This window comes from Natator depressus, chromosome 15 (genome assembly GCF_965152275.1).
Source record: "Natator depressus isolate rNatDep1 chromosome 15, rNatDep2.hap1, whole genome shotgun sequence".
Lineage (NCBI taxonomy): Eukaryota > Metazoa > Chordata > Testudines > Cheloniidae > Natator > Natator depressus.
The window spans coordinates 32,008,961-32,033,672 of NC_134248.1; the positions used below are offsets into that span (position 1 = coordinate 32,008,961).

At 50.0% G+C, this 24,712-nt stretch overlaps 1 protein-coding gene across 2 annotated transcripts in view; it reads right to left on the reverse strand.

Moving 5' to 3' along the window:
- Positions 1 to 24,712, reverse strand: part of TTC28 (tetratricopeptide repeat domain 28) — a 482,751-nt gene that overhangs the window by 18,444 nt on the left and 439,595 nt on the right. For both annotated transcript variants that reach the window (XM_074973004.1, XM_074973005.1), the window contains 2 exons: positions 14,877 to 15,021; positions 2,714 to 2,893 (listed from right to left, as the gene is read on the reverse strand). In XM_074973004.1, coding sequence (XP_074829105.1) covers positions 2,714 to 2,893; positions 14,877 to 15,021 — 325 coding nt within the window. The remainder of the gene's footprint in view (positions 1 to 2,713; positions 2,894 to 14,876; positions 15,022 to 24,712) is intronic.

A 24,712-nucleotide genomic window follows, 5' to 3' on the forward strand; every position in this document is an offset into this window, starting at 1 on the left:
AGAGCTGACAAGAGTGTACTCCTGGGAAAACATGAACCCAGGACCAGGTGGCTGCCCTGTCAGGATACGTATGTTTTTCAGCAGGGCTACTGTGCTAGATTGATCCCTGGTGGAATGAGCAATGACTCTTGGAAGGGGAAGCAAGGAGTAGACATGTCAACACCTTGTCATGATGAAATAGTGTATACGGTGAGTCAGCCGTCAAAGCTCCAAGCTCTCCTGGCTGAGGTGACAGCTATGATGAACACAGTCTTAAGGGACAGATGAAGGTGGGAACAATTCAACATACGTTCAAAGGGGGTTTTCTCAGGGCACTGAAGACTAAGCTGAGGTCCCATGGTGGAGTTGGTTCCTTGACAGGAGGGAAGAAGTTGAAGACGACTTCGATAAACCTTGTTGTGGTTGAGTGGGTGAAAACTGAAAACTCTTCAATTAGGGGGATGAAGAGCTGTGATTGTAGCTAGGTGAACTTTGATAGAACTCAATGATAATCCAGAGGTTTTTTAACTGAGCAGGTAATCGAGAATGTGTGTCAGACAAGGCTCAAGAGAAGGTATAGCTCAGTGACTGCACCAAATCTGGAAGCCCCAGGAAGGGCATGAGGGTGCCTAGGGCGCAGGTGCAGACCAGTGGACGCTGCTGATGAAAATCTCCAATGAAGAGCGCATAGGCGCATGCATATCTTGATGAGGAGCACCCATAGGGACACTACTTGAAAAAGAATCCTTGTTCCACTGACTAATCGTTTTTACCGTTCAGAAGTTTTTTTTATCCCATTCAGCATAATTTTTTCCTGTTGACCTTGTTTATATTTGTCAGGTTATGAAATTTATGGAATCTATTATGAGCTGTTTCTGAAACAGTCAGTACTGTGAAGGGTGAATGAACCAATTCCTGCTTGTAAATCCCTTTGGGATGTTCAGGATGAAAAGTGCTTTGGAAAGGATGAAATAAAAATAATTCCTCGGTTGGCAACAGTTGCAGATGACACAAAATTATGTAGATTAGTCAAGACTAGAAAAGACTGTGAGGAGCTTCAGAGGGACCTAACCAAATTAGGCAATTGGGCAGAGTTCTATTAATATTTCTTTTCTGTTTTTGGAAAGAAGCAGTATGATATATCACATGAGGATGAAATATTTTCCATTCCATTAGTAACTAGGGAGGATGTTAAATATCTCTTAGGGATAAATACTTTTAAATCAAAAGGCCCAGATACCTGCACCCAAGAGTCCTAAAAGAGTTGGCTGAGGAAATCTCTAGCCTGCTGATAATAACTTAACAAATCTTGCAATACGGGGGAAATTCAGGAACACTGGATAAGTGCTAATGTTGTGGCAATATTCAAATATGTGTAATTATAGTATATAAGTATCTTCATGGGGAGAAAATACTAGGTACTGAAGGGATCTTTAATCTAGCAGAGAAAGGCAGAACAAGAATAACGTCTGGAAGCTGAGGCCAGACAAATTAAAATTAGAAATTAGGCTTTTTTTTTTTTTTTTTTTTTTTTACAGTGAGGGTGATTAACCATTGAAACAAACTACCACGGAAGTAGTGAATTTTCCATTTCTTGATGTCTTCAGACTCAGACTGGATGCCTTTGTGAAGACATGCATTGGTCAAATATAAGTTATTGGGTTCAATGCAGGTGTAACTGTAACAGTCTGTGATATACAGGAAATTAGACTAGATGATTTAATGATCCCTTCTGGCCTTAAACTCTATATCTATATCTAGTGGCTGATGAAGTTCACTGCTGACAAACACTAAGTAATAGACATTGAAAGGAATCATCTGAATGATCCATACACATTGCTGGGCTCTAAATTAACTGTAGCTGGATGTCACTGCAGTCAGGTCAATGGAAACCTCTGACCAACAAATGTGCTGTGGCAGTTCAAGATCAAGAACTGACCAGACACAGATTGACTCCTGGGGAATGGGAATCCAGAATGGGAAACTCCAAGTCATACACATCAACAACAATGATAAAATCAGGCCCATCCTCCTATTTAGACAACGATTTCACATGGCAATAATGCAGGATGTACCACAAGACTCTGTTCTGAGCAATCAGACCAAGACCTGTGGCATTCTTTGATGGTATGATGTTGGCCTTGAACTCCTCAGACTTTTGGGCTTTAAGAAGCAGAAGGTTATTACCATATATCAATGAAAACGGTATTTCCCCAGGATTTGCTTAAAGTATCAGCTTTTACTTATGTCCTCAATGTCATGAGGAATCAGTGGCCAACGCCACAGGGGAACGGGCAGGGAGGCAAACATATGAGCAGATTGCTAGGATGTGATTAACTCAGCAGGGAAACTCAGTTTAGGTCACTCTGTCTGCATGGGAGCTCAACCCACCCAGAACCTGCAGTCTAGTTCAGAAAGAAATCCCAACCACTGCCTTGACATGATTTGTGATCTCCATGGGGTAGGGACCGCGCCTGACTCTGCTCTGGAAAGCATCGAAGTACACTGTTGGTGCTCAGCTCATTCAGCATCAGTACCCTGGAAGTTGGTAGGTTTGTGATTTCCATTTTTGTAGCCGATGCCGCTGGAAGAGACAGCAATCCCTGCAGTTCAGCCTGGGGCCCACGCAGGGCCTGTGTGGCATGGAGCAGCTTCAGCTCTCACATGGCACGGATGGGGCCCTGCATGTCTCACCTCACAGCAGGAGCTTTGGGAGCATGGGGCTGGAGAGTACCTTGGAACTGGGGTTCAGTGACTGGATGGATGGTACTGCGATGAGGCTGAAGCGCTCGTAGAGGTACTCATTCGAGGAACTTCCTTTCAGGAGAGCGAAGGGGATAAGGTACAGTTCTCCCTCTAGAACTAGTATCAGCTGGCGATGGCGGCCAACTGGACCACTGGAATGCATCAGACCCTGAAGAGGAAAGACACACAGGCAGCTCAGTCCCCTTGTCTACACAGCCAAAGAAACACTCTATGCTCAGGCCCCGCTGTAAGTGTCAGGCTTTCTAGCTCCCAGAATCAGCAAGCCTGAAACATCTGTTTTAAAACTGCTATTCAGCAGACCACATTTGACCTCAGATGCAACACCTATCACCCTGCCATGTTTGCACTGATTAACAATTCATTCATGGACAGAAGATCTCTAGCCAGATACACTGGACTGGGTTCCACTTCTTTGCTGCAAAGATCTCAGTAGGCATCTCCAGCCTTGTTGTATTATAACTACCATTCCCACTTAAATGCAAACCTTCCTATCCACCGAAGGATGCAAAGGCTCATGTTTGGTCTCTGCCTTATCACTAGTCTCCTAAGCCACTTCTGAAGCTATTTGCTGGCTCACTAATCTGGGCTTGGTCCAAAAGTTGGTCCAATAAAAAATATTACCTCTCCCACCTCCTCTCGCTAGTATCTTGGGACCAATACGGCTACAACAACACTGCATAATCTGGATTTGGTTCTTTGAAAGTTGCTAATCCCCTCTCTTGCGATGCATAAAATGACTAGCCACCCTTCCCACCTCCACATACATTAGCCCCATGGGATCTGTATGAAAGGAACATGACCATTTATATAATTAATATTGCCACTGTTAGAGAATTGCAACAAATCTTGTACAAAATATACCATTGTAAGATGTCAATGGAAAAATTATGATTTGCTGAGTACGATAAACAATGGTCACATAAACACCACCCTATACCGGAAACCTACTGACCGCTATTCCTACCTACATGCCTCCAGCTTTCACCCTGACCACACCACACGATCCATCGTCTACAGCCAAGCTCTGCGATACAACCGCATTTGCTCCAACCCCTCAGACAGAGACAAACACCTACAAGATCTCTATCAAGCATTCTTACAACTACAATACCCACCTGCGGAAGTGAAGAAACAGATTGATAGAGCCAGAAGAGTTCCCAGAAGTCACCTACTACAGGACAGGCCTAACAAAGAAAATAACAGAACGCCACTAGCCGTCACCTTCAGCCCCAAATAAAACCCCTCCAATGCATTATTAAGGATCTACAACCTATCCTGAAGGATGACCCAACACTTTCACAAATCCTGGGAGACAGGCCAGTCCTTGCCTACAGACAGCCCCCCAACCTGAAGCAAATACTCACCAACAACCACATACCACACAACAGAACCACTAACCCAGGAACCTATCCTTGCAACAAAGCCCGTTGCCAACTGTGCCTACATATCTATTCAGGGGACACCATCACAGGGATTAATCACATCAGCCACACTATCAGAGGCTCGTTCACCTGCACATCCACCAATGTGATATATGCCATCATGTGCCAGCAATGCCCCTCTGCCATGTACATTGGTCAAATTGGACAGTCTCTACGTAAAAGAATAAATGGACACAAACCAGATGTCAAGAATTATAACATTCATAAACCAGTCGGAGAACACTTCAATCTCTCTGGTCACGCAATTACAGACATGAAGGTCACTATCTTACAACAAAAAAACTTCAAATCCAGACTCCAGCAAGAAACTGCTGAATTGGAATTCATTTGCAAATTGGATACTATTAATTTAGGCTTAAATAGAGACTGGGAGTGGCTAAGTCATTATGCAAGGTAGCCTATTTCCCCTTGTTTTTTCCTACCCCCCCCCCCCCCAGACGTTCTGGTTAAACTTGGATTTATGCTGGAAATGGCCCACCTTGATTGTCATGCACATTGTGGGGAGAGTGGTCAGTTTGGATGAGCTATTGCCAGCAGGAGAGTGAGTTTGTGTGTGTGTGGGGGGGGGGTGAGAAAACCTGGATTTGTGCTGGAAATGGCCCACCTTGATTATCATGCACATTGTAGGGAGAGTGGTCACTTTGGATGAGCTATTACCAGCAGGAGAGTGAGTTTGTGTGTGTGTGTTTTTGTGTGTGTGTGGGGGGGGGGAATGAGAAAACCTGGATTTGTGCTGGAAATGGCCCACCTTGATTTTCATACACATTGTAAGGAGAGTGGTCACTTTGGATAAGCTATTACCAGCAGGAGAGTGAGTTTGTGTGTGTGGTTTTTGAAAAAAAAAAAAAAGGGGGGTGTGTGTGTGAGAAAACCTGGATTTGTGCAGGAAATGGCCCACCTTGATTATCATACACATTGTAAAGAGAGTGGTCACTTTGGATGGGCTATTACCAGCAGGAGAGTGAGTTTGTGTGGGGGGGGGCGGAGGGTGAGAAAACCTGGATTTGTGCTGGAAATGGCCCAACTTGATTGTCATACACATTGTAAGGAGAGTGATCACTTTAGATAAGCTATTACCAGCAGGAGAGTGGGGTGGGAGGAGGTATTGTTTCATGGTCTCTGTGTATATAATGTCTTCTGCAGTTTCCACAGTATGCATCCGATGAAGTGAGCTGTAGCTCACGAAAGCTTATGCTCAAATAAACTGGTTAGTCTCTAAGGTGCCACAAGTACTCCTTTTCTTTTTACCCTAAAGTGAGCAGCTCTGTAGATCACATACAGCTTGGAACAAAAAGCACTGAAACAGCATCAACACCAAACAAACCAAAAGCAGCAAAACTAATCTCAACCACAAAACGGAAAACAAATTGCTGAGCAAACAGATGCCTCAATGTTAGAGCAGCAGGTTTAGTGCGGGCCTTTAAATCGACATTTCATTTAAACGTGAGGCCTTTAGCACATGCCCAGAGAGGACTTAGCTTCAACTTGACCTGATTTTGGAATTAACCAGTTCAACATGTGTTGCTGCATTTCCCTTGAGACCTCTTGTTCCCCAAGCGTGAGCCAGGTGTTCCATATTCACTGGCAGGATGGAGACCAGGGCTCAGCACTCAGGGCTATAATTTCTTTTGAGTGACATCATTTAAGCTGCCATCAGACATGGCAAACATCTGTTTTGACAGGAAAAAGACAGCTACTCATGCTGCTCAGCAAATGAAGATAAAACTGGCCCACTCTATTCGGAGTAGGATTCTGAATTACACTCCAAGCGCTCCGAACATTTCTTCCGAATGAAAATCCTGGCTCCAGCACGGGCAGCACTAGACATGGCTCTCTCAAACATTTTGACCGGTATTGTGAAGGTAACAACCTAGATAACCTCTCTGGCTCCAGACAGACACATTGTTCTTGGGAGAAGTGACACTCACATTCTGCCTCTCTCTCACATTATTGACCTACCTTGCCCCTTTTTAGATTCCTTGATTTAGAGCCAATTTCATTCTCTCATTCCCACTGAACTGGAGGCTGCAGGATCTCCTTTCTGGAAGTGTCTCTTTCCCCTGTCCAAACAGTTCACGGCCTGACTTGTCAAATGAGAAAACAAACCCCTTTGAATAAAAAGGGGTCAGAAAGCAGCAGCAGTGACTGGGCCTGCATGTGCTGTGTAACCAGGGAACCGGGAGGGAACGGACTGGATGTGTGTACATTAGGACAGAGAGAGACTTGGTGCATTTTATTGCTTCTGCCAAGTTCTCCTCAAACAGCTCGGATGATACATCTCTGTCCTGACCCACAGCTCCCTCATCCCAGGCCTTGGCCTCTTCTGAGCAGAGATTTCAAGTCATGACATGCAGCAATTTTTAATGTTGATAGCTGTACCTCAGATTGAGACCCACTGATCTCACTTCACTGATGACTTGAAAAGTAACAGGAATCTCCTGTGGGATTCTCTAAGCTTAGCACACAGACCACAGCAAAAACAGAGCAACATTAATAAGGGTCTTAAATTCCCTCTGGCCGCTACCCAATGATGGAGGCTGAGGCAACACCTAAGGAAGGGTCAGACACAAAGGAGGCAGGCTAGACACACAGGTAGGCGGCTAGAGAGAGAGAGAGAGAGAGAGCAAGAAACATTCCCATTTGAAATGGGAATAAAACGGCAGAAGGAAAAGAAAGAGATTTTCTTTTAAGAGGAGTTAAAAATAGTCACTGACCTCTTGCTGTTTTTCCTGCCCTCCTTGCAGCTCTATAGCTCACCCTGCTCCACCGATTGGAGACAAAGATACAGGGTCAGTCACTCTGACATCCAGCTGCCTCAGGAGCCTTCCTGAGAAAAATGTCCTCTCCATTCTGACATATTGTTTACAAGCACCAACAGCTCCTTGAGGGAGGCCTCCCCCTGCACACTGCCTGTGGTGAACCAGCCTGCGTGCTCTGCAGCTAAATTTACCAGCCTCTGCTCAATCTTGCCTCTCTCTGCAGAGACCAAGTTGACAAGCAGTAGCTTCCCACCAGGGGGTTGTTGTTTTCCAGAAATGTTTTTTTTATATATTCCGTTTGACTTACTGCTCCAGGAGCTTTAGCTGCAGGCAACATAATGAGACTATCTAAGCCATAGTGACATGTGCCTAGCAGAATTTTCCATTTGTATGGGAAACCCCCAGGGTTTAATATTTTTTCATGTTAGCTGCATGTGTGTTAGGGAAACAGAAATAAAATTATGAGGCACATTTGCATTTCACATACCTCCAAGAGCTATTTTCAGGAGTGAGTTTAAACAAAAAGAAGCTGTTCAATGAAAGCAATGGATGCAAGGTTTGAAGTGCAAAGCATGGGATCCCATGCTCTGCATCAGGCATCACCCACTGGCAGCCATGGGGTTCCAGGTCCCACACATGATGGTGGCTGTAAAGGCCACATAATTGTTTGCCTTTGTGATCGACAAATTGCTGGGCACTGGCAGTGGGGTCAGCCACTAAAATGCCAACAAGCTGCTGGTCTGGGTGGTCCCTCTTCTTAGCAGTCACTGCGCTATGGACACCAGTGAGGGGACTGGATATCTGGGCAGAGACGGAGCTGCCATTTGCTGAGGTGATGCATATATGGTCTGCCACTTCTGTCCATCCCCACATATGATTAGTTATTGTAATGCTGGGCAGCAGGCTCTCCGAGGCTTTATCTACAGCCCCTAACACCAGGGACAGCAGCCACAGGGTACCTTGAGTCAGCCTCACAGAATCACAACACAGGGCCCAGCCGTGTTGCTCCTCAGGCTGGAGGGAGATAGCAGGTGCCAAGAACACCTGGAGATCCACTCCCAGCCTAGTCCTAGTCCTTTGGACAAAGGCTGAAGTACAGCTCCCAGATTTAGCTTATCCCAGGACCTTGCAGAAGCCAGCACAGAAAGCCTGCTCAGCAAATGGCTCCTCTCAGAGCTCTCTGACTGTTAGGAGCCTTGCACTGGAATCATCACCAGTAACATTACTCCCCTCCCTGAAAGCAGGTGCTGCCTTCCTAATTGTAGCCCACAGGGCTAGCTTGCCTTCATTATACTCACTGCCTTGCCTTCGTTATATTCTGTTTGCATTATATTCAGCAGTAATGCAAGGAATCTACAGGCCTGTACCCTGTGAGACATTACCTCCAGCAGTTAGCATAAAGCTTGGGGCCCATGAATTCTGGCACAGACAAATGATCTAATGGTCACCCCTGAGTTTTGGGAACTGAAAATAAAGTGTGCAAGGGGGATTTTGACCATAATGACACCTGCCAACCACAGAAATATGAGTAAACATCCCGATATGACTAACCACAAGAGAGCTATGGCAACGAATTGATGTATATGAGAATAAGTTGAGATCACTGATATACTAACCTATAGGAGAAGGACACTCCAGCATTAGTAAAGTGAGGAAATACAAATAAAGAAGAGAGGAGAAACCCCTAGTGAATATGCATTAGACATGGTGGCATCAGCATAACATATTATAAAAGTTGCATCCCAGCCTACGGGCAGTAGGAGGTGCCAGAACAATGGCCACTGATGATGAGAGGGAAGGTGATGGTGATGTGGAAGATGATGGCTAACATTTCAGGTTGTTCTACAGGAGATGGTGTGAGTATACGATGTGCAGATGTACATTCTATGGTATCTCTGTTTATCTTCCTGAGTTGGGGTGTTTGTGACTGAGATAAATGTGTTAATAAAGTATCTGTAAATACAGAAGAGCTCCTACAGAGTGTGTGTTGCTGCTGTGCACATAATAATTTGAATAATACTGGGCCTGATCTTGGGACAAATACCTGCCAACCCTCAAAGTGATAACTGGGAATTCTTAAGTAATCAATGTAATTATTACATCATCTATAGATCAGGCTACAGAATCCTGGCCATGTTCTCTAGGATTTTCATGCATTGTTACGGAGGTACAGATGAGCTTAAATTGGCAGACACTGGGTCCAGGCTCATGGCAGTTACATCTCCAGCTGTGAAAGACTTTGTACAGGCAGGACCAATGTGCCAAAAAAGCCACTCTCTCTAAAATACTCCTGTATCCCAGAGACTCCCTGGGGTGGCTGGGAATTGTTTCTCTTCTCATACGGCCAGCATTGTGGTCCAGCACAATCACGTGTCTGTTCTCCCTGCTGTCCCAGCTTTAGAAAAGAGCATTAATGTCTGAAAAATTATCCTCATCTTGTCTGCTTAGAGACTCAAGAAGGGAGAGTTAGACTCTGTATTTGTCCTGCTGAGTTATTGTTTTGTGACACTGGAACCTGCTTGAGGATCTCAGACATCAGGTGGTCTGACGTTCTGGGTATGATATAACACTTTGCACCTGGTAAAGCCTGCTATTAATTAATTACAAACTAGCTATATAAAGAATAAACTCCACAGTTCAGACATTCCCTCCCTCTCTGTCCTGCTGCCATGGACCAGATCCACACCTCCCTAAGGAACTTGGAATAACTGGAATCACAGGAAAAGTAAACGACTTTGATAACCAAATACAACTTGATACAGGGACTTCCTGTGGACCACAGATGCCAGTGGACATTTTAAGGTGCCTGAATTGCAAAGGATTGGCAGCTGACCACAATGAACTGATAGTCTGGTCTCTAGATGTCAAACAGCTCACTGGGAGTTAGTAGCTCGAATGAGAAATCTCTGATGACACCTAAATCCAAATCATTGACACCTTCTCACAAGACCTGATGGTGGCAGTGCTGGCTGCTTGGGCAGCTTTCCAGAAATGCTGTTTGGGTCTTGGGAAAATCTCATAGGGAGTTCTTATCATTACTGTATATCAGACAGACAGCTTGCCAGAAATCATCTTCCCACCCCTGCCTAATCACTCCTGAGTCTGCGCTCACCTCACCACAAGTATCTCAACCAGGGGCAAACCAGAAGCCTGGAGGCAGCCCCAAGCTCCTGCTCTTCCCCTGCAGGTTGATTGGAAAGGAGCAGGACATCTGAGCAGCACCCAGATGCCACAGCAACTGAAAAATGTTAGAGAGGCACAGGGTGGGTGTTCCCAAGGCTGTCACCCTCTAGCTGAACAGACTGCAGCAGAGCCAGAGAAGCCACTCCAGAGTTGATGTTCAGGTAGGTTAGCAGTGACCCCAGCGATCTGGAAACTCAGCAGGTCCCCACTGCTGCTCCTTGTAGCCTATTGTCTGTCATCAGCATTGCAGGTGCAAATGGCTCTCCATCTCCTTTTGCACCCACAGTGGTTCCCTTGCAAGTTTTCTGATGTGGCAGCTTTAGAACCGAAGCCCTTTCTCCTGTGAGGATCAGACTGGAGCTGATATAATGCTTCATGATGGCTGATGTATGCGACTATACTATGTATTTCTTAAAGATAAGTCCAAGTGTGGCTGCCTTCCTGACAGCAAAGGACAGCATGTTTCAAGGAAGCCGCCAAGGCAGCGCTTTCCCCTTAAGCAAAAATTAAATCAAATAGCGGCGTAACGCCTAAGGTAAAGTATTATTCCATTCCGCTTTCCAGATTCTCTGACCCAGGCCCTTAACAACATCACAGCTGCTAAACAAAGACAGTTGTTCAAATAATTATGAGCACTGCATAAAGGGGCTAATCTCTTTAGTCTTGAAGTGTCTGTGATTTATAATGTCAGACTTTTATTTTCAATATTTTTATTGAAAGGCTGAAAACACAAGTCTATATTCTGTCTAGGAAACCTGCAGCCACCTTCCCAGGTCAGCTCACTTTGACAGTGCAGCACTTCCCCCTACTGGACAGAATCATGTAGCCGCTGCAGAGGGAAATACGGGTACCAGCTAGTACAGCTATCTCTCTGGCTTTCATATAAGGTGGGAGAATTAAGACCTGTAGGAAAATGGGGAAGGGGAATTCTGACATTCACAGGCTCCCTGCATCTCTTAGGGAAGAGGTGTCACTACTCTGAGTAACAAAAATACAACAATTAAATCCCTCCACCAAGAGAAGTCAGGAATGTAGGCGAGATGACAGTGCCCCTCATTAACTCTTCCTGCAGCGAACCCCCAAAGCTTGTGCAGTCTGTCACTCTCAGCTACTGCCCCCCTCCTGTACTATGCAGAATCACTGCAGACTTTCCTAATGCCTCAGCACAATTCCAGCTGGCAGATAAACCCAGACGTCTTATCTCTGATAATACATTATTGTAAAATTGTTCTCAGCTCTTTAGGTCACTGTGATTCTGTCACATCTCAACACCCCACAGCAAACATCTCAGCAGGCACCTGAAGTCACTCCCTGTCTACAGCGGTGGTGTGTGAGTGGTAAGTGCAGTCCTCTTCTTGCGCGATTTCTCTCCTATGCGCAGAAGCTCTGCCTTGTCCACACGCCGCATTCCCTGCGGGTCTCTCGCACACGGCGCTGCTCCCATGCACCCCACATTGTCTGGGCCCTTTAATAGCACGTGGCTGTAGCAATGAGGCAACATGGTCTGGTTCTTCTCCTTGTCAGCTCTCTCCTGTTCTCCCCGCTGCTCACCAGCAGCTCTCCCTGCAGTGTACACTCAAGATCAGCCTGACAAGAGTGCCCAGAAACCTCACGCCTCCAGGTGCCCCAAACCACCAGAGCTATATCCTGTCTGAGCTCCAACACAGCCAGCAACCCAACCTGCGCTGTTGCGGTTCAAATACAAGACAGGACAAGCTTTAAGCAAGCAAGCAGGCTGGTCTGCCGACGGGCTGGTCTGCCTGTCAGCTTTTCCACCCTCTCCTTTATTTCTCTCTCTCCCCCCGCGCATTACATACTCCAACAGATAAAAGGAATACACTGGCTTTGTTTAATATCCTTATTTACCAATATCTATCTACCGCATTCCTTGCTCTCGGGCCTTGAGCCCAGTCCTGGGAGGCTTCCCCCGGTTCATGTCATCTGGGCGAGATTCCAAGGTTCATGCCCTTGAGAGGAGCCGTGTGTGCACTGCTCCTACACAACACTCCGGGTGTGCCCTGAATGTTGCCAAGTGCATGAACCCCGTATGAATGCTACACTGCGCCCAGCAGCCTCCTGTCGCAGCCTGCGCCTAGGGCCCTGGGAAGCACTTTCCTACTGACTATGCCAGGCTCTTGTTGCCACACAGCATTGCGGGATGGGTGGGGAACGGAGAGGAGGACAAGGCTTTCGGGTCTACTCAGACTCACATCATTCAATATACAGAAGCCTAAGGAAACCTGGGATGAAAACACCCTTCACATGGCCGTGCAGTGGAGAAGCAGGCTCTGGGGATTCACTGACTCCGTCTGCACATTGTTTAACAGCAGTAAAAGGAAATGAGAACGACCTTGTGGGGATATAACTTACATGGCTTTGCAATAGATGTGGAGTATAAATCAGGACAAGCTAGTATGGACTCAATAAGCCTCTAGTTAGAATGCTCTCTGCAGCTCTGGTCACCTCTTGTTCGGAAGGACAGAGCTGAGATTGAGACCGCAGGGCAGGGGACAGCCAGGTTTGGGCTGGAGTTCAGGGAAAGGAATCAGCCTTGGCTTCTCTCAGCCTTGAGGAAGGGAATTCTGCAGGATCTGATGAGGGTGCAGGAGGAGCATCAGAAAGGCAAGTTGCAGAAAGGCTGTGGAGCCACCTTAGAGTCAGTCTTGGAAAGTACAAGGTCAGCAGGCTGACGGGCAGGAGTTAACAGCTGCAACTGTCTAGGAGTCAGCAATTCCACGCTGGTGTACTCCAGAGCTCTGCAAACAGTAGCTATCCAACTGCACAGCCCAGGAGAGGGGTAAGGGAACATCCTCACTATGCAGGTTATCATTTATGTTTGAGGCAGCGCCTAGACCTACCCATCAGGATGGGTGTGATACAAACACAGAGTAAGGCATGGGCCCTGCCCCAAAGAGCTTATAGGCCAAATATACAAAAAGCAGGCGAAGGGAGAGCAAAGATCCCGCACATGTGCAAAGAGGCCAGGGAGTGACTAGCAAAAGGCTTCTTTATTTCAACCTTCTTTTACCCCTGGCCTGCTTGCTACACATTCCGCATTTAACCTCGGGTGTCGACTCTTGTTGATCACTAACTCGAGCATTTTCAGAGTTTGAAAAGGGTTGGAAACCAGAGGCCCAGAGAGGGGACATGACTTGCCCCTGGTCACTCAGCAAGTCGCTGGTAGAGCTGGGATTAGAATCCCAGCCCCCGGACTCCTCACCCAGAGCTCAGGCACTAGCCCAAGTGGTGTCAGAGATCTGGTTAGTCTGGCAGGATTCCCTTCCACACCAACGGGTTGAATTCTCTTCGCATCCGCTCCATGCGATGCGCTCCTGTGTATGACCACCGTGCCACCCTGCTGCATGTGACACCTTTCAGATTCTTTGCATGTGATGAACTGATACCTGGAACACCCCATCACACACACAGCATGCAACCAACCCCTCTGCATGAGGCACTCCACACATCCCATACCTGCTGCATGGGACACCCTGCCACAGAGCACCCTGTCTCTGAAAAGATGCAGCAGAAATTCACAGGCTCAGAGATGGGCAGCAAAAATATTAAAAGCCCTGGAGAGGCTCTCTGATAAAAACACAACATGGGGGAAAGCTGAGGAATCTAATAAGATAGTAATAGTCAGCCCCTCTCCCGCCCCCTGCGGAGACAAGCTGCCTGGGAGTGCTCTGCGCAGGACGTTCAGTCAGTCAGAGCTCAGCAGATGTCACACTTATCAGCATCCTTAGAAAGGGACGTGGGGACCCTCCTGGGATCTCACTGAGGGAGCCAGGGCTGAATTCAACCTGCAGCTACTCCATTCTGCGGATCACCCTGTAGCCAGACTGCCCCCTTTTCCAGATCTCATCTCCTCGCCCAGCCCCTCTTCTGGTGGGTCAAGAAAAATATTTCACTCTGCACCCAGGGGCAGGCCATGCCCATGGCCAAAGACCCACCGGCACAGACCAAGATGAGTCAAACACGTGGAAATCCTACATGGAAACCCACAGGCACAACCTCCCACCCTCAGCATTTCAGACAGCGCCCCAGCCTGGGATAAGTGAACACATTAATGCAGCTGCACTAGCAGCCCCAGGTAGTGGAAAGTACAGAGAAGAGGTTGGGCAGAGGGCTCTTTTATCGCTGTATGCGGGAACATATACACTGGCAGGGTTTGGGTTCTGTCTGGTAACAAGTCACAGGAGGAGGTAACAGTGAATGGTCCTGGGCTGAGAGCCTGGGACACTGAGGCAGTCTTTATCCTAAGAATGGATACAGCATAGGCATTACCAGGGCAAGCTTCCTCACCAACGTGCCACTCCCTGAGATCCCTGTCCTAGAGGGATCTCCTTGGGAGTGAGAAGAGAGTTCACTCTTTATGAAACAGTCCACCCTTGGCCTCTCTGCTAAGGCTACCAAGTGGTGATGCTGGACATATGGACATGTCTCCCACTTGGAACTGGACTGAGATCCACCAAACTCATTTCACGTAGGGTCCACTGAACAGCCACCCATTGGAAGTACTTGCAGTTGCTATTCCTCTCCTGGATTCAATCCAGCAATGCTCCGTATTACCAACTCCCTGAGCTATCCAGTCACCCAGCTGGGCCACACTGGAACCAGGCACCCACCAGTGAAAGGTTCTGTGCTTCGTTTCCAGGCCTTGAGTTATCTAGCCTCTTCCTTTCCAAGCCCCAAAAAGTTTTGGTAAGTTAGACTCTGCAACTTTTGCCTGTACCAAGGCACTTACCCCTTCCATGGGCCCTATCAACAGGTCATAGAGCGCACGTAGTGGGGGTTTGGAGAAGGTACTCTGCCTCCTGGGAAGAGAGGATGTTCCATCCTTAGCAGGACACATGGTGCTGCTGAACAGACTGGTCATGCTCTGACAGCTCCTGTGGATAGAAGGAAAGCGAGAGGTTAACTGGAAACGTGTGGAGATCTGAAGTGGATTGCCCTGGCATAACCTTAGCTGCCCAGAAGCCAGTCCCCAGGCCTGCCCAGGAAAGGCTGGTATTCCAGGAGCAGCTTTCCTCCCTGGTTTGATTATCCCATTCAGTTGCACACCACACAGAACAATGAGAGAAATCGCAGGGTGAACCAGCTGCAGACAACAGCTTACATTTCTATGGAGTTTCTCTACAGAATCAAATGTCCCAAAGTGCTGTTCAAAGCACTTAATTACATACTTGTGTGCAGCAATTGTGTGCAGGCGAACGTGAGACCCATTAAGACTTGCCTGCAGCCGCAGGAACATTTACATTGGCGCTAGGCACCAATTAATCTGAGATGGCATCAAAAGGCAAACATGACAAAGGGAGCGCTGGGCAGACACCTGTGCTTGCTGCCCTTAGTCGGCATGGTCCCATACAGAGGAAAGCCTCCCTGAGGGAGCCCAGCTCCCTCCCCTTGGGCTGGGAGCCAGCAAGCTGCTGACTTGGAGCTACAGCCTCTGTTAGACACAGCTGCGTCCTTCAGCTGCAAGAGTGACCCTGAGAATGCCCAACATCCCCCTAAACCCAAGCGGACAGCACTGGGCCCAGGGTAAGTCCTGTGCACCTACGGCCACAAGCATCACACAGCATTTCTCCGTCAGGCCCAGTCAGAGCACTGGAATCTGACCTGAAACAGCCGCAGGATACACACACACACACACACACACACACACACACGCTAACTAACAGCAGACCATGCATCCGATGAAGTGAGCTGTAGCTCACGAAAACTTATGCTCAGATAAATTGGTTAGTCTATAAGGTGCCACAAGTACTCCTTTTCTTTTTGCGAATACAGACTAACACGGCTGCTACTCTGAAAGCAGACCAGAGGGAATCAGGTGCTCTGGGACCCAGCCCTAGTGCCGGCAGGAGGGAGCAGACGCTGGACATGGGCGTCCCAGGGATCAGCGAGTGGCCCCTCTCACACCTGTTACCCAAGCACTTTTCAGGGGGGAGTTCAGAGCTCGGCCTCCCAACCCCAGCACTTAAGACTCCAGCCTGCCTCACTGCAGCTTCCTCCTTAAGTGAGTGCAGGACAAAAACTCACCAGAGACAAGGCTGCCGATCAATCCATGGCCCTGCAGGTTCGTCTCCTGGCTGGTGTTCCATCTTTGCCACCTCATTTCATTGCTGGGAAATACTCTGCTCCCTCATTCCTATTCCCTGGGGGCAACACAAACTGCTGCTTCTCCCAGCCATCGCCTGGACATTTAGAGCTGCTCCCTCTGCACTAGCCGACACAGAGATTCATTGCTGAGGTCCAGACGTGAGCACTACTACTGCCACTGTACAGTGCCCAAATGCCAGCACCCAAAGCTGTGCCCCCACAATGCCCCAGTGCCACTGCACCGAACCCTTCTCCCCAGACCTGGCCCAAGAGGGGCTGCTGAGTTAGATTCCTGCCAGCCCCTTCTACACTCAGCAAAGGGTCAGTCGCCTCTAGTGCTCTTCTGAGTTGGCTTTCTCTGAGCATGCAGTGACCTCCAGCAGGCTGCAGCCTGACACGATCCTCTGTGCCACTCAGACTCACAATCCGGGGCCATTCTCTGCTTCTCCCCAGCCTGCCGGGCTCTTTCCTGCACAACATGTACTGTAGTACTGAAAGTGAGACCCACCCCACTGTCCAACAGCTCCTGCAGTTATCCAGGCCCTAGCCATCTCCTGCCTTCTGGCCCCCCAGAACTCAGCCCACTTCAGCACATCACTCTCCTACTGAGCCCTTCACCATCTTCCCTTTGTACCCTGAATCCAGTTCAAGATCCTTGTCTTTGTGGCTCCCCGGGCCTCTTCACTCCAGCTGCACTGTTCCCGCAGTGCCCTTCCCCAGCTCCCATCACTGTGGACAGAACAGCCTCCCAGCATCAGCGTGCCAGGCCCCATCCACTCCTCATCACATCCCCCTCGTGGGTGAGGTTCCCCGCCCTTGGCTGCCCTCTCCTCCCCAGTAGCAGCAGAAGGAAGGAAGTGGAATTAAAAGTAACTGCCAGGGCTCCTGATGCCCAGCGGCTGGTCTGGGTGCAATAACTGGACTATGAGCTCCTTAGCTGGATGTGAGCTCTGCCTGGGCCCTTACAGCACCCAACAAAGAACAAGAAGGATGTTTTGAACCATCAGGTCCTGGCCAGGCCAGCTAGAGTCCAAGGAAGGTGTTTAAGCCAAGCGTGCAGCTCTCCCTTCCAGGCACAGCCCAGAGCCACGTCTGCCTGTGCTGGCCATCAGCACCTGCAGCACCCACCTAGACCTCGGTCACGGGGAGCCAAGCCGAGCATGAACCATCCCCTTGATGGAGTTCTGAGTGACCCTGCCCGGCGCAGCGAGTTACGACCCCAGCGAGAGGCGCCCTCTCCCTCTCCTGCTGGCGTTCCCACGCTGCTCAGTGCTGAGACCCTGGGGCTGGACTCAACCTCCCCTGCACACGCTGTACGGGCACAGGGCCCCTCCGCCAAACAACCCCTCCCCCCACATGCTGCTTGGGCACAGGGCCCCTCTGCAGAACAACCCCCCCACCCGCTGTACGGGCACACGGCCCCTCCGCCAAACAACCCCCTCCCCCCACGTGCTGCTTGGGCACAGGGCCCCTCTGCCAAACAACCCCCCACCCCCCCACGTGCTGTACGGGCACACAGCCCCTCTGCCAAACAACCCCCCCACCCCCCCACGTGCTGTACGGGCACACAGCCCCTCTGCCAAACAACCCCCGCCAACTCCCTCATGTGCTGCATGGGCACATGGCCCCTCCACCAAACAACCCCCCCCCCCCATTCCCAGGGCTGCATGTTTCTATTCCTTGGGCTGAATGTCCCCATTTCTCTGTGCAGGTCACACACACCCACAGTGCTATCAACAGATGACAGAGACAAAAGCCAGAAGTGGGAAGTACTCAGAAACCCAGGAAATCAAAGCCAAAGTAAGTTCCTAATGGACAGGCCAATCAATCCAGTGAAATACATTAACAAAGCCTCTGTTATTAGCATAGATTTTTCTTAGCAGATTATATACCCTGCCAAGGGTGAACCATGCATCCTTGGTGTGTCTTTACACTTACACACTAGGCTAGTATGCCGGTGAAGCCACAGAATCAACACATTACACTCCTTCTGCCCCTGAGAAACACCCTCTCCTCTCATTGACTCTGACTAACCGGAGGTGGATTACTGCATGGGCCCATGGGGCCATGACTGGGGGCCCTGGAAAAATCTCCCCCTGCTGTGGCCCCAGGCCTCTTGCTCCCCGCCGCGATTCCAGGGCCACAGCAGAGGCAGAGTTTCTCCAGTCTTAGGGCCGCAGTGGAGTGGGGGGAAAGGAGTGAGTGGGGGGCACGGCTGTGGGGGAAGGGGCAGAATGGGGCAGGGCTGTGGGTGAAATAGGGGTGAGACCACAGGCGGAAGGGGGTGGGGCGGGGCCACAGTTCTGGCACTGGGGGCCCCCCCGATTTGCTCCGGCCCAGGACCCCACGAGACCTTAATCCACTGCTGTGACTAACACCTCTCCCTCCCTAGCCCCCTGACTGCTGTCCTGGGGCTGGCTGCACTCCATTCATGGAAGGAAGGAAGCTGCTCAGCATTAACTGCACTTTACATTCATGGCCTAAAGGGGAGATGTTTCAAATGGCAATTAGGAGCCCTAATTTAGCACCCTAAGGCTCTCTGAGCCATTGAAAACTCCCCCTACATTTTTACGAAGATGAGAGGTCTGCTTGTGCCTGGAACTGCACATGTATGCTCAGGCATCAGGACTGTGCCTGCAAGACGCTTGACTGTGTGCACAGTTCCCCATTTGCATGTGCAATTGCAACCACATACAACCACATACACAAATACAGATGCAAAACTGTGCACAGAACTGGGTCCTCAGCATTCCACAGAAAGATGATCTAATTCATCCTCGCAGCCCCTGAATGAGGGAGGGAGAGATTATTCCCATTTCTGAAAGGGCCTGAGCCATCTGATGGGACCTAACAGGAGCTATGCGTGCTCAGCACATCTGATAATCTGACTGAAGTGATTTGCGCAAGGCTGCACAATAAGTCTGTGACAGAGCTAGGACTGGCCCCAGCCCTGTGCTCGCCCCAGTGGACCAAGTTGCTCCCTGGCTCTATTGTGCTGGCTGAGAGAGCTGATCTCCCTTCATGGAATTTAACTGTTTTCACGCTTTGCAAAGTGCAGATTTTAAAATCAGTTCAGGAAATCCAAGTGATATTTCCCCAGCTCCACCCAGGCCTCAGCACTCCACTTCTACACCTCCACAGGACTGGGGTGTCCAATTGCTTCTTTGGGGTGGACGGTTGTAGACTAGAGGGCTGGAGTAATGTCCCAGCATTGCAGAAAGCAGCTATGTGCCAGCAGGTGGCACTATTATCCTCTCTCTCACCATTAAATAATTAAAACAGACATTTATTACAGGCGGCTTGATTACTCTAATCAGCAAAGTCTCCATCTGAAAGGGTTTTGCAGCCAGGCAGCCTTGGATTTATCAGCTTACCACTCAGATGTTTTTTTATTAGTCCAAATCCAAAGGAGTAACATAAATTGTTCACTTTCCAAACCCTTGGAGCGGGAGGAGAACAAATTCGCACAAGGGGAGGAAGGACAAAGCTCCTTTGTGCATGACATGTGAGATCTGGCACCTGCTGCCAACTTCCCCCTCTCTCGTGTGCACACACTCCCCCTCCCAGCAGCTCTCTGTGCCAGTGAGAAGGCCTGGCCAAGTGTCCCATTTACAGGGTCCCGGGGCTGGTTTCGTGCAGATGCTCTTGCTGCTGCCTAACAGCAGGCCTGAGCTGCAGCGTTCCTGGCCTGGCTGTGTGCTGTGTGTTCTCCCCTAATGCCTGGAACAACCCCTCAACCCTGCACAGACGCTGCCGTGCTGCTGATCTCACCCTTTGCTGCTGATCTCAAACCAGGCTGTGGAGATGACTGCATATCAGTGTCACTCTGCTTTGACCCTTGAAGAGGCCCAAGAGTGACCTTGCAAGCTCCGCAGAGAAAAGGGGAGAGATCACGTGCTGCACTTCCCACTGATCTGGTCTAAGGCAGGCCCAAGAGGGACAGACTGGGTAGGACACCTGGGTGTGGGAGAGGGTCACACAGGGAGCACCAGAGACAAGGCTGCCGATCCCACCTCCATGCATCAGGGCCTGGCACCACTCAGGACTCCAAGCAAGTCAGACAGTATTCACAGGCATGGACAAAGACCATGAGACAGGAGTCTGGGGGCGGCAGCCGAGCTGGGTGGGAACTGATGGGAGGGAAGCTGGGAATGGGCGACAGGGATTGGATCACTTGATGATTACCTGTTCTGTTCATTCCCTCTGGGGCACCTGGCACTGGCCACTGTTGGAAGACAGGATACTGGGCTAGATGGACCTTTAGTCTGACCCAGTATTGGCGTTCTTATGTTCAGTGTAATGTTCTGTCCTTGGAAAGGTTTCTCAGGACCAGGATGGAACTTCAGAGCAGGAGATGTGGCTGACATCTCAGCTAGCTTAGCGCCCCAACCACTGAGCGATTGGCTATTCTGGGCTACAGTTCCCCCAAATCAACGTGAAGGTCTTGGTTTTGTGATGAAACGCCATGAAAACAAATTTAGAAACTACCATTTTTCACACACCGAGTTTCTTGTTCTCCAGCCCATGCCCGCCAGAAGCACTCTCACAGCCTCAGAACAGCAGACATCCACTGGACATGCCTCCACCAAAACTGGTACCCAGAGAGCCTGATCCCAGAGATGCCACCCCAGATGCACAGCCAGGATCATTCTCACTCTCACATCGAGCTGCACGGAGTGCTAGAAATACCCAGATTTGAGCTCCCCGGGTCTGCTTTCAACTGGTTCCCGAACCCACAGACCACCCAGCCCTCTCTGCCCATGGCCTGTGTTCAGCCCTCTCTGCCCGTGGCCTGTGTTCAGGCAGCCCCAGTGGCCTGTGTTCAGGCAGCCCCATTAGCCGGCACAGGGCCAATTAGATAAGGGGCTTCTTGGCCACTGCTTTCATCTGTCTCCCAAAAACTCACATCAGCCTAGGCCAGCCAGACACCCCTCCACCGCCTGATCAGGCCTGACACTGCTCCAGAAAGACTGACTACATGCTTCTCCTCCACGAGGGTACAGCCACAGCAGGAGAGCCCTGAACTACCAGGCAAACAGCTCTGCTCTCCTCCGTGCTGGAATGCATGTTGTACGGGAGAGGTGAGCATGATCAGATACCACAGGGATGGGCAGCAGGTAAAACCCTGAATGAGATAAGACCGACTGCGTCTGGGAGACGGTATACAGGGCGTGTACAGCTATGGTAGGGTCATGGGCTGCTGTCGCCCTTCATTAATTTCAGCCCCCGCTTTGCTGTGCTATGTCCTTTGGGGGCATTCACACTGGCATGTCGCCAGGCAAACACCCTTCTGATGAACTTAAGCATCCAAACGCAAGACCTGAGCATCCTGCTTGGGCCTTGCATGGTTCTTAGAAAGCATGTCCTTCTATTCTCTATTCATAGACAAAAGACTTCACTTTCCTGCCCCCGCAGCATTAGTGCCAACGAAGCAGGAGCCTCAGTGCCAGCCTGCTGCTGGGTGTCCACAGGTTTTACAGCTTCCTGTTAAAAGGTGTATAGTCCCCCTGACTTCTGTACAACACCCTGCACTTTGCTTCTGCATCTCACAGCACATATGCAACCAGCAGGAGGCACTAACATGCCAATGCTGCCTGGGTAGACTAGTAATCATGCCCTGGGGAACTAGAGGGTGGCTTTCATTCTTGCTCGCTATTTGATTCAGTTGGTTGATTTTAATCTGAGAGGCTAAAATGAGAATGGACAGTGTTCCCACAGTGATTCTCTGAGAGGCCAGACATCCCTTGTTCATTCTGGGCAACAGCAGAGTGGGAACACTATCCATTCCCATTTTCTCTCCTTCCAGCCTAATTCTTTGTCACATAGAACTTAACCCAGGGATGGGCAAACTTTTTGGCCCAAGGACCACATCTGGGTATGGAAATTGTATGGTGGGCCATGAATGCTCACAAAATTGGGGGTTGGGGTGCGGGAGGGGATGAGGGCTCTGAGGTGGGGCCAGAAATGAGGAGTTCAGGGTGTGGGAGGGGGCTCTGGACTGGCGCAGGAGGTTGGGGTGCAAGGGGCTGCGGTGCAGGGGGCGGTGAGAACTCCAGATGGGGGTGTGGGCTCGGGGGTCAGGCTGGGGATGAAGGGTTGGGGGTGCAGGAGGGTGCTCTGGGCTGGGACCAAGGGGCTCAGGGCTAGGACAGGGGGTTGGGGTGCAGGAGGGGGTCGGGGTGCAGGCTCTGGGTGGCGCTAAGCTCAATCAGCTCCTGGAAGCAGCAGCATATCCTGCCTCTGGCTTCTATGTGGAGGCACGGCCAGGCGGCTCTGCATGCTGCGCTGTCCGCAGGCGCTGCCTCTGCAGCTCCCATTGGCTGCGGTTCCTGGCCAATGGGAGCTGCAGAGCCAGCGCTTGGGGCGAGGGCTGCATACAGAGCCCCCTGGCTGCCCCTATACATAGGAGCTGGAGGGGCGACATGCCACTGCTTCCAGAAGCCGCGCAGAGCCACAGCACATGCGGAGCAGGGCAAGCCCTAGATCCCGCTCCCCTACGGGAGCTCGAGGCAGGGCTGGCACTAGGTTTTTTGCCGCCCCAAGTTCCAAGAGCACAAATGCCCAAGCAAAAAAAAAAAAAAGGGATGCTTGCTGGTGCCTAGAGCCGGTCCTGGCTCGAGGGTCGGATTAAAACGTCTGATGGGCCGGATGTGGCCCCTGGGCCATCGTTCGCCCACCCCTGACTTAACCTGACTCCTTGCTCAATCTGGGGTTGTGACGAGCAAGCTCTCCCCATTGTCTCGGGCTGTGTGTGTCACATGGCACCAGCTGCACAGTCCACAACACACAGTACAGTAGAACTGAACATAGAAAAGTATCACTGGTCTGCAAAGCTCCCTCTGCCCTCCCCGCTGTGCACAGCCCTTCGTTTAATTGTCTGTCAGGAGCTGACCTGAGAGAAGAGGCCTAGCCAGGCCGGCAGAGGGCAGCTGAACTCCAGCATTGGCCCCTACTCTCACTTCGTTTCCAAGCCTGAGCCTGGAATCAAATGGCTGTGGCAGGATTATGGCGGTCACTAAAACTTCCCTAATTTTCCAGGGAAAGTGATTCACATAGCAGGTGTGGTCTCACACGGGCCACAGAAGGGTAGTTTGCTATTCTACTGGATCTCAACATATTTAATGAGATCAGCAAGGAGATATGGAGCATTTCCAGTGCTACTCCACATCTCTCTCCAGGAGGAAGTTAGGTCAGTGCCTGGAGTCGCAGTCCCCATGCCTCTCCCAGCATCTGCAAACTGACTTACTGCGCGTGCGACTCCCAGGAGACTTACTTCACACACCTTGGCTTCCACGTGACAGAAAAGACATTCAGGCACCACATGACTGACTTGCAGTGAGCCCGGATATAGAATTGATGCGCATCACCCTCCTGCAATCACAATAGCTAGTGTGGAAAACAAGCAAGCAAAATGTCCCAGCAGCCCCCAGGGAACTCCTTCCTGATCCCCAACTGGTGCCCGGGTCATCATTGTTGGGGAAGTTTGAATGGGAGCAAACGGAGATTCTGAGAGTGGAAATGGACCAGTGCTGGTGCCAGCATTTCAGCCCCAGGCTCACACTCGGGGAGCCTCTGTCCCAGCTGATGTGCTCCAGCAGTGACATTAAACACTGCAACCAGGCCTGACTCCTTTCCAGCTGCAAAGGTGTCGATGTACCTGACCTCAGACTCAGTGTGGAAGCCACAGATCCAGCAGCAGCCAGTGAGTGCTTATTTCAGCTCCACATAGCACCATTATCTGGGGACTGGTGACCCTGGTAAGATTCTGTCTCCAATTTCACTTCAAACGCTGGCTTTAATCAGCGCAGAGATGGGACTGGCTGAGACCTGAGCAAGTTCCAAATACGCAGAAAATGAGCAAAGATTGGGCAGCTGGTGTACAGTGCTATAATTTTCCCAGCTAATTAATGCCATCGTTAAAATTAATGGGAAGCAAACATTTCCAGGAGAAAGTACAGTCGGCAAACAAACAGAAAGCTCTACACTCCAAAGACGTGAGCTAGGTCTGCGCAATCTCCATTTGCCCAGAACAGCACACATCAGAGGGGCTGGGGACACAGGGCAGGTTGAGGTTATCAGAGTGCCTGCCACATGCTCCTTGGGACAGAGCCACACCTTAACCTGACTTACAATTCCCTTCTTGCTCACTCCACGATCCTGAAAATCTCTGATCCCCTCCCAGAAACATGGTCCACAATGGCCCCAAAACCTAACTTCTCATATGACAACAAAGCCCCGGCCAGCGCTGTATTTCTGGGTGAGCAAGGCATCCCCACACCCTATTCACTGCCCCTTCTCCTTACCTAGCTGTGCAGAGCTGTTGGGTTTCATGGGGATATGGGCATGCCACTGCCATAGCCCCTCGAAGACCTAGCAGGGCTTTCCCTCCTCTAACTTCTAGGATCTGAGTTTCTAGCAGCTATGCCAGACACCCCCCAAAGCTGAATCTAAGATGGAAAGCAAGCCTCGCGTACAATGGCC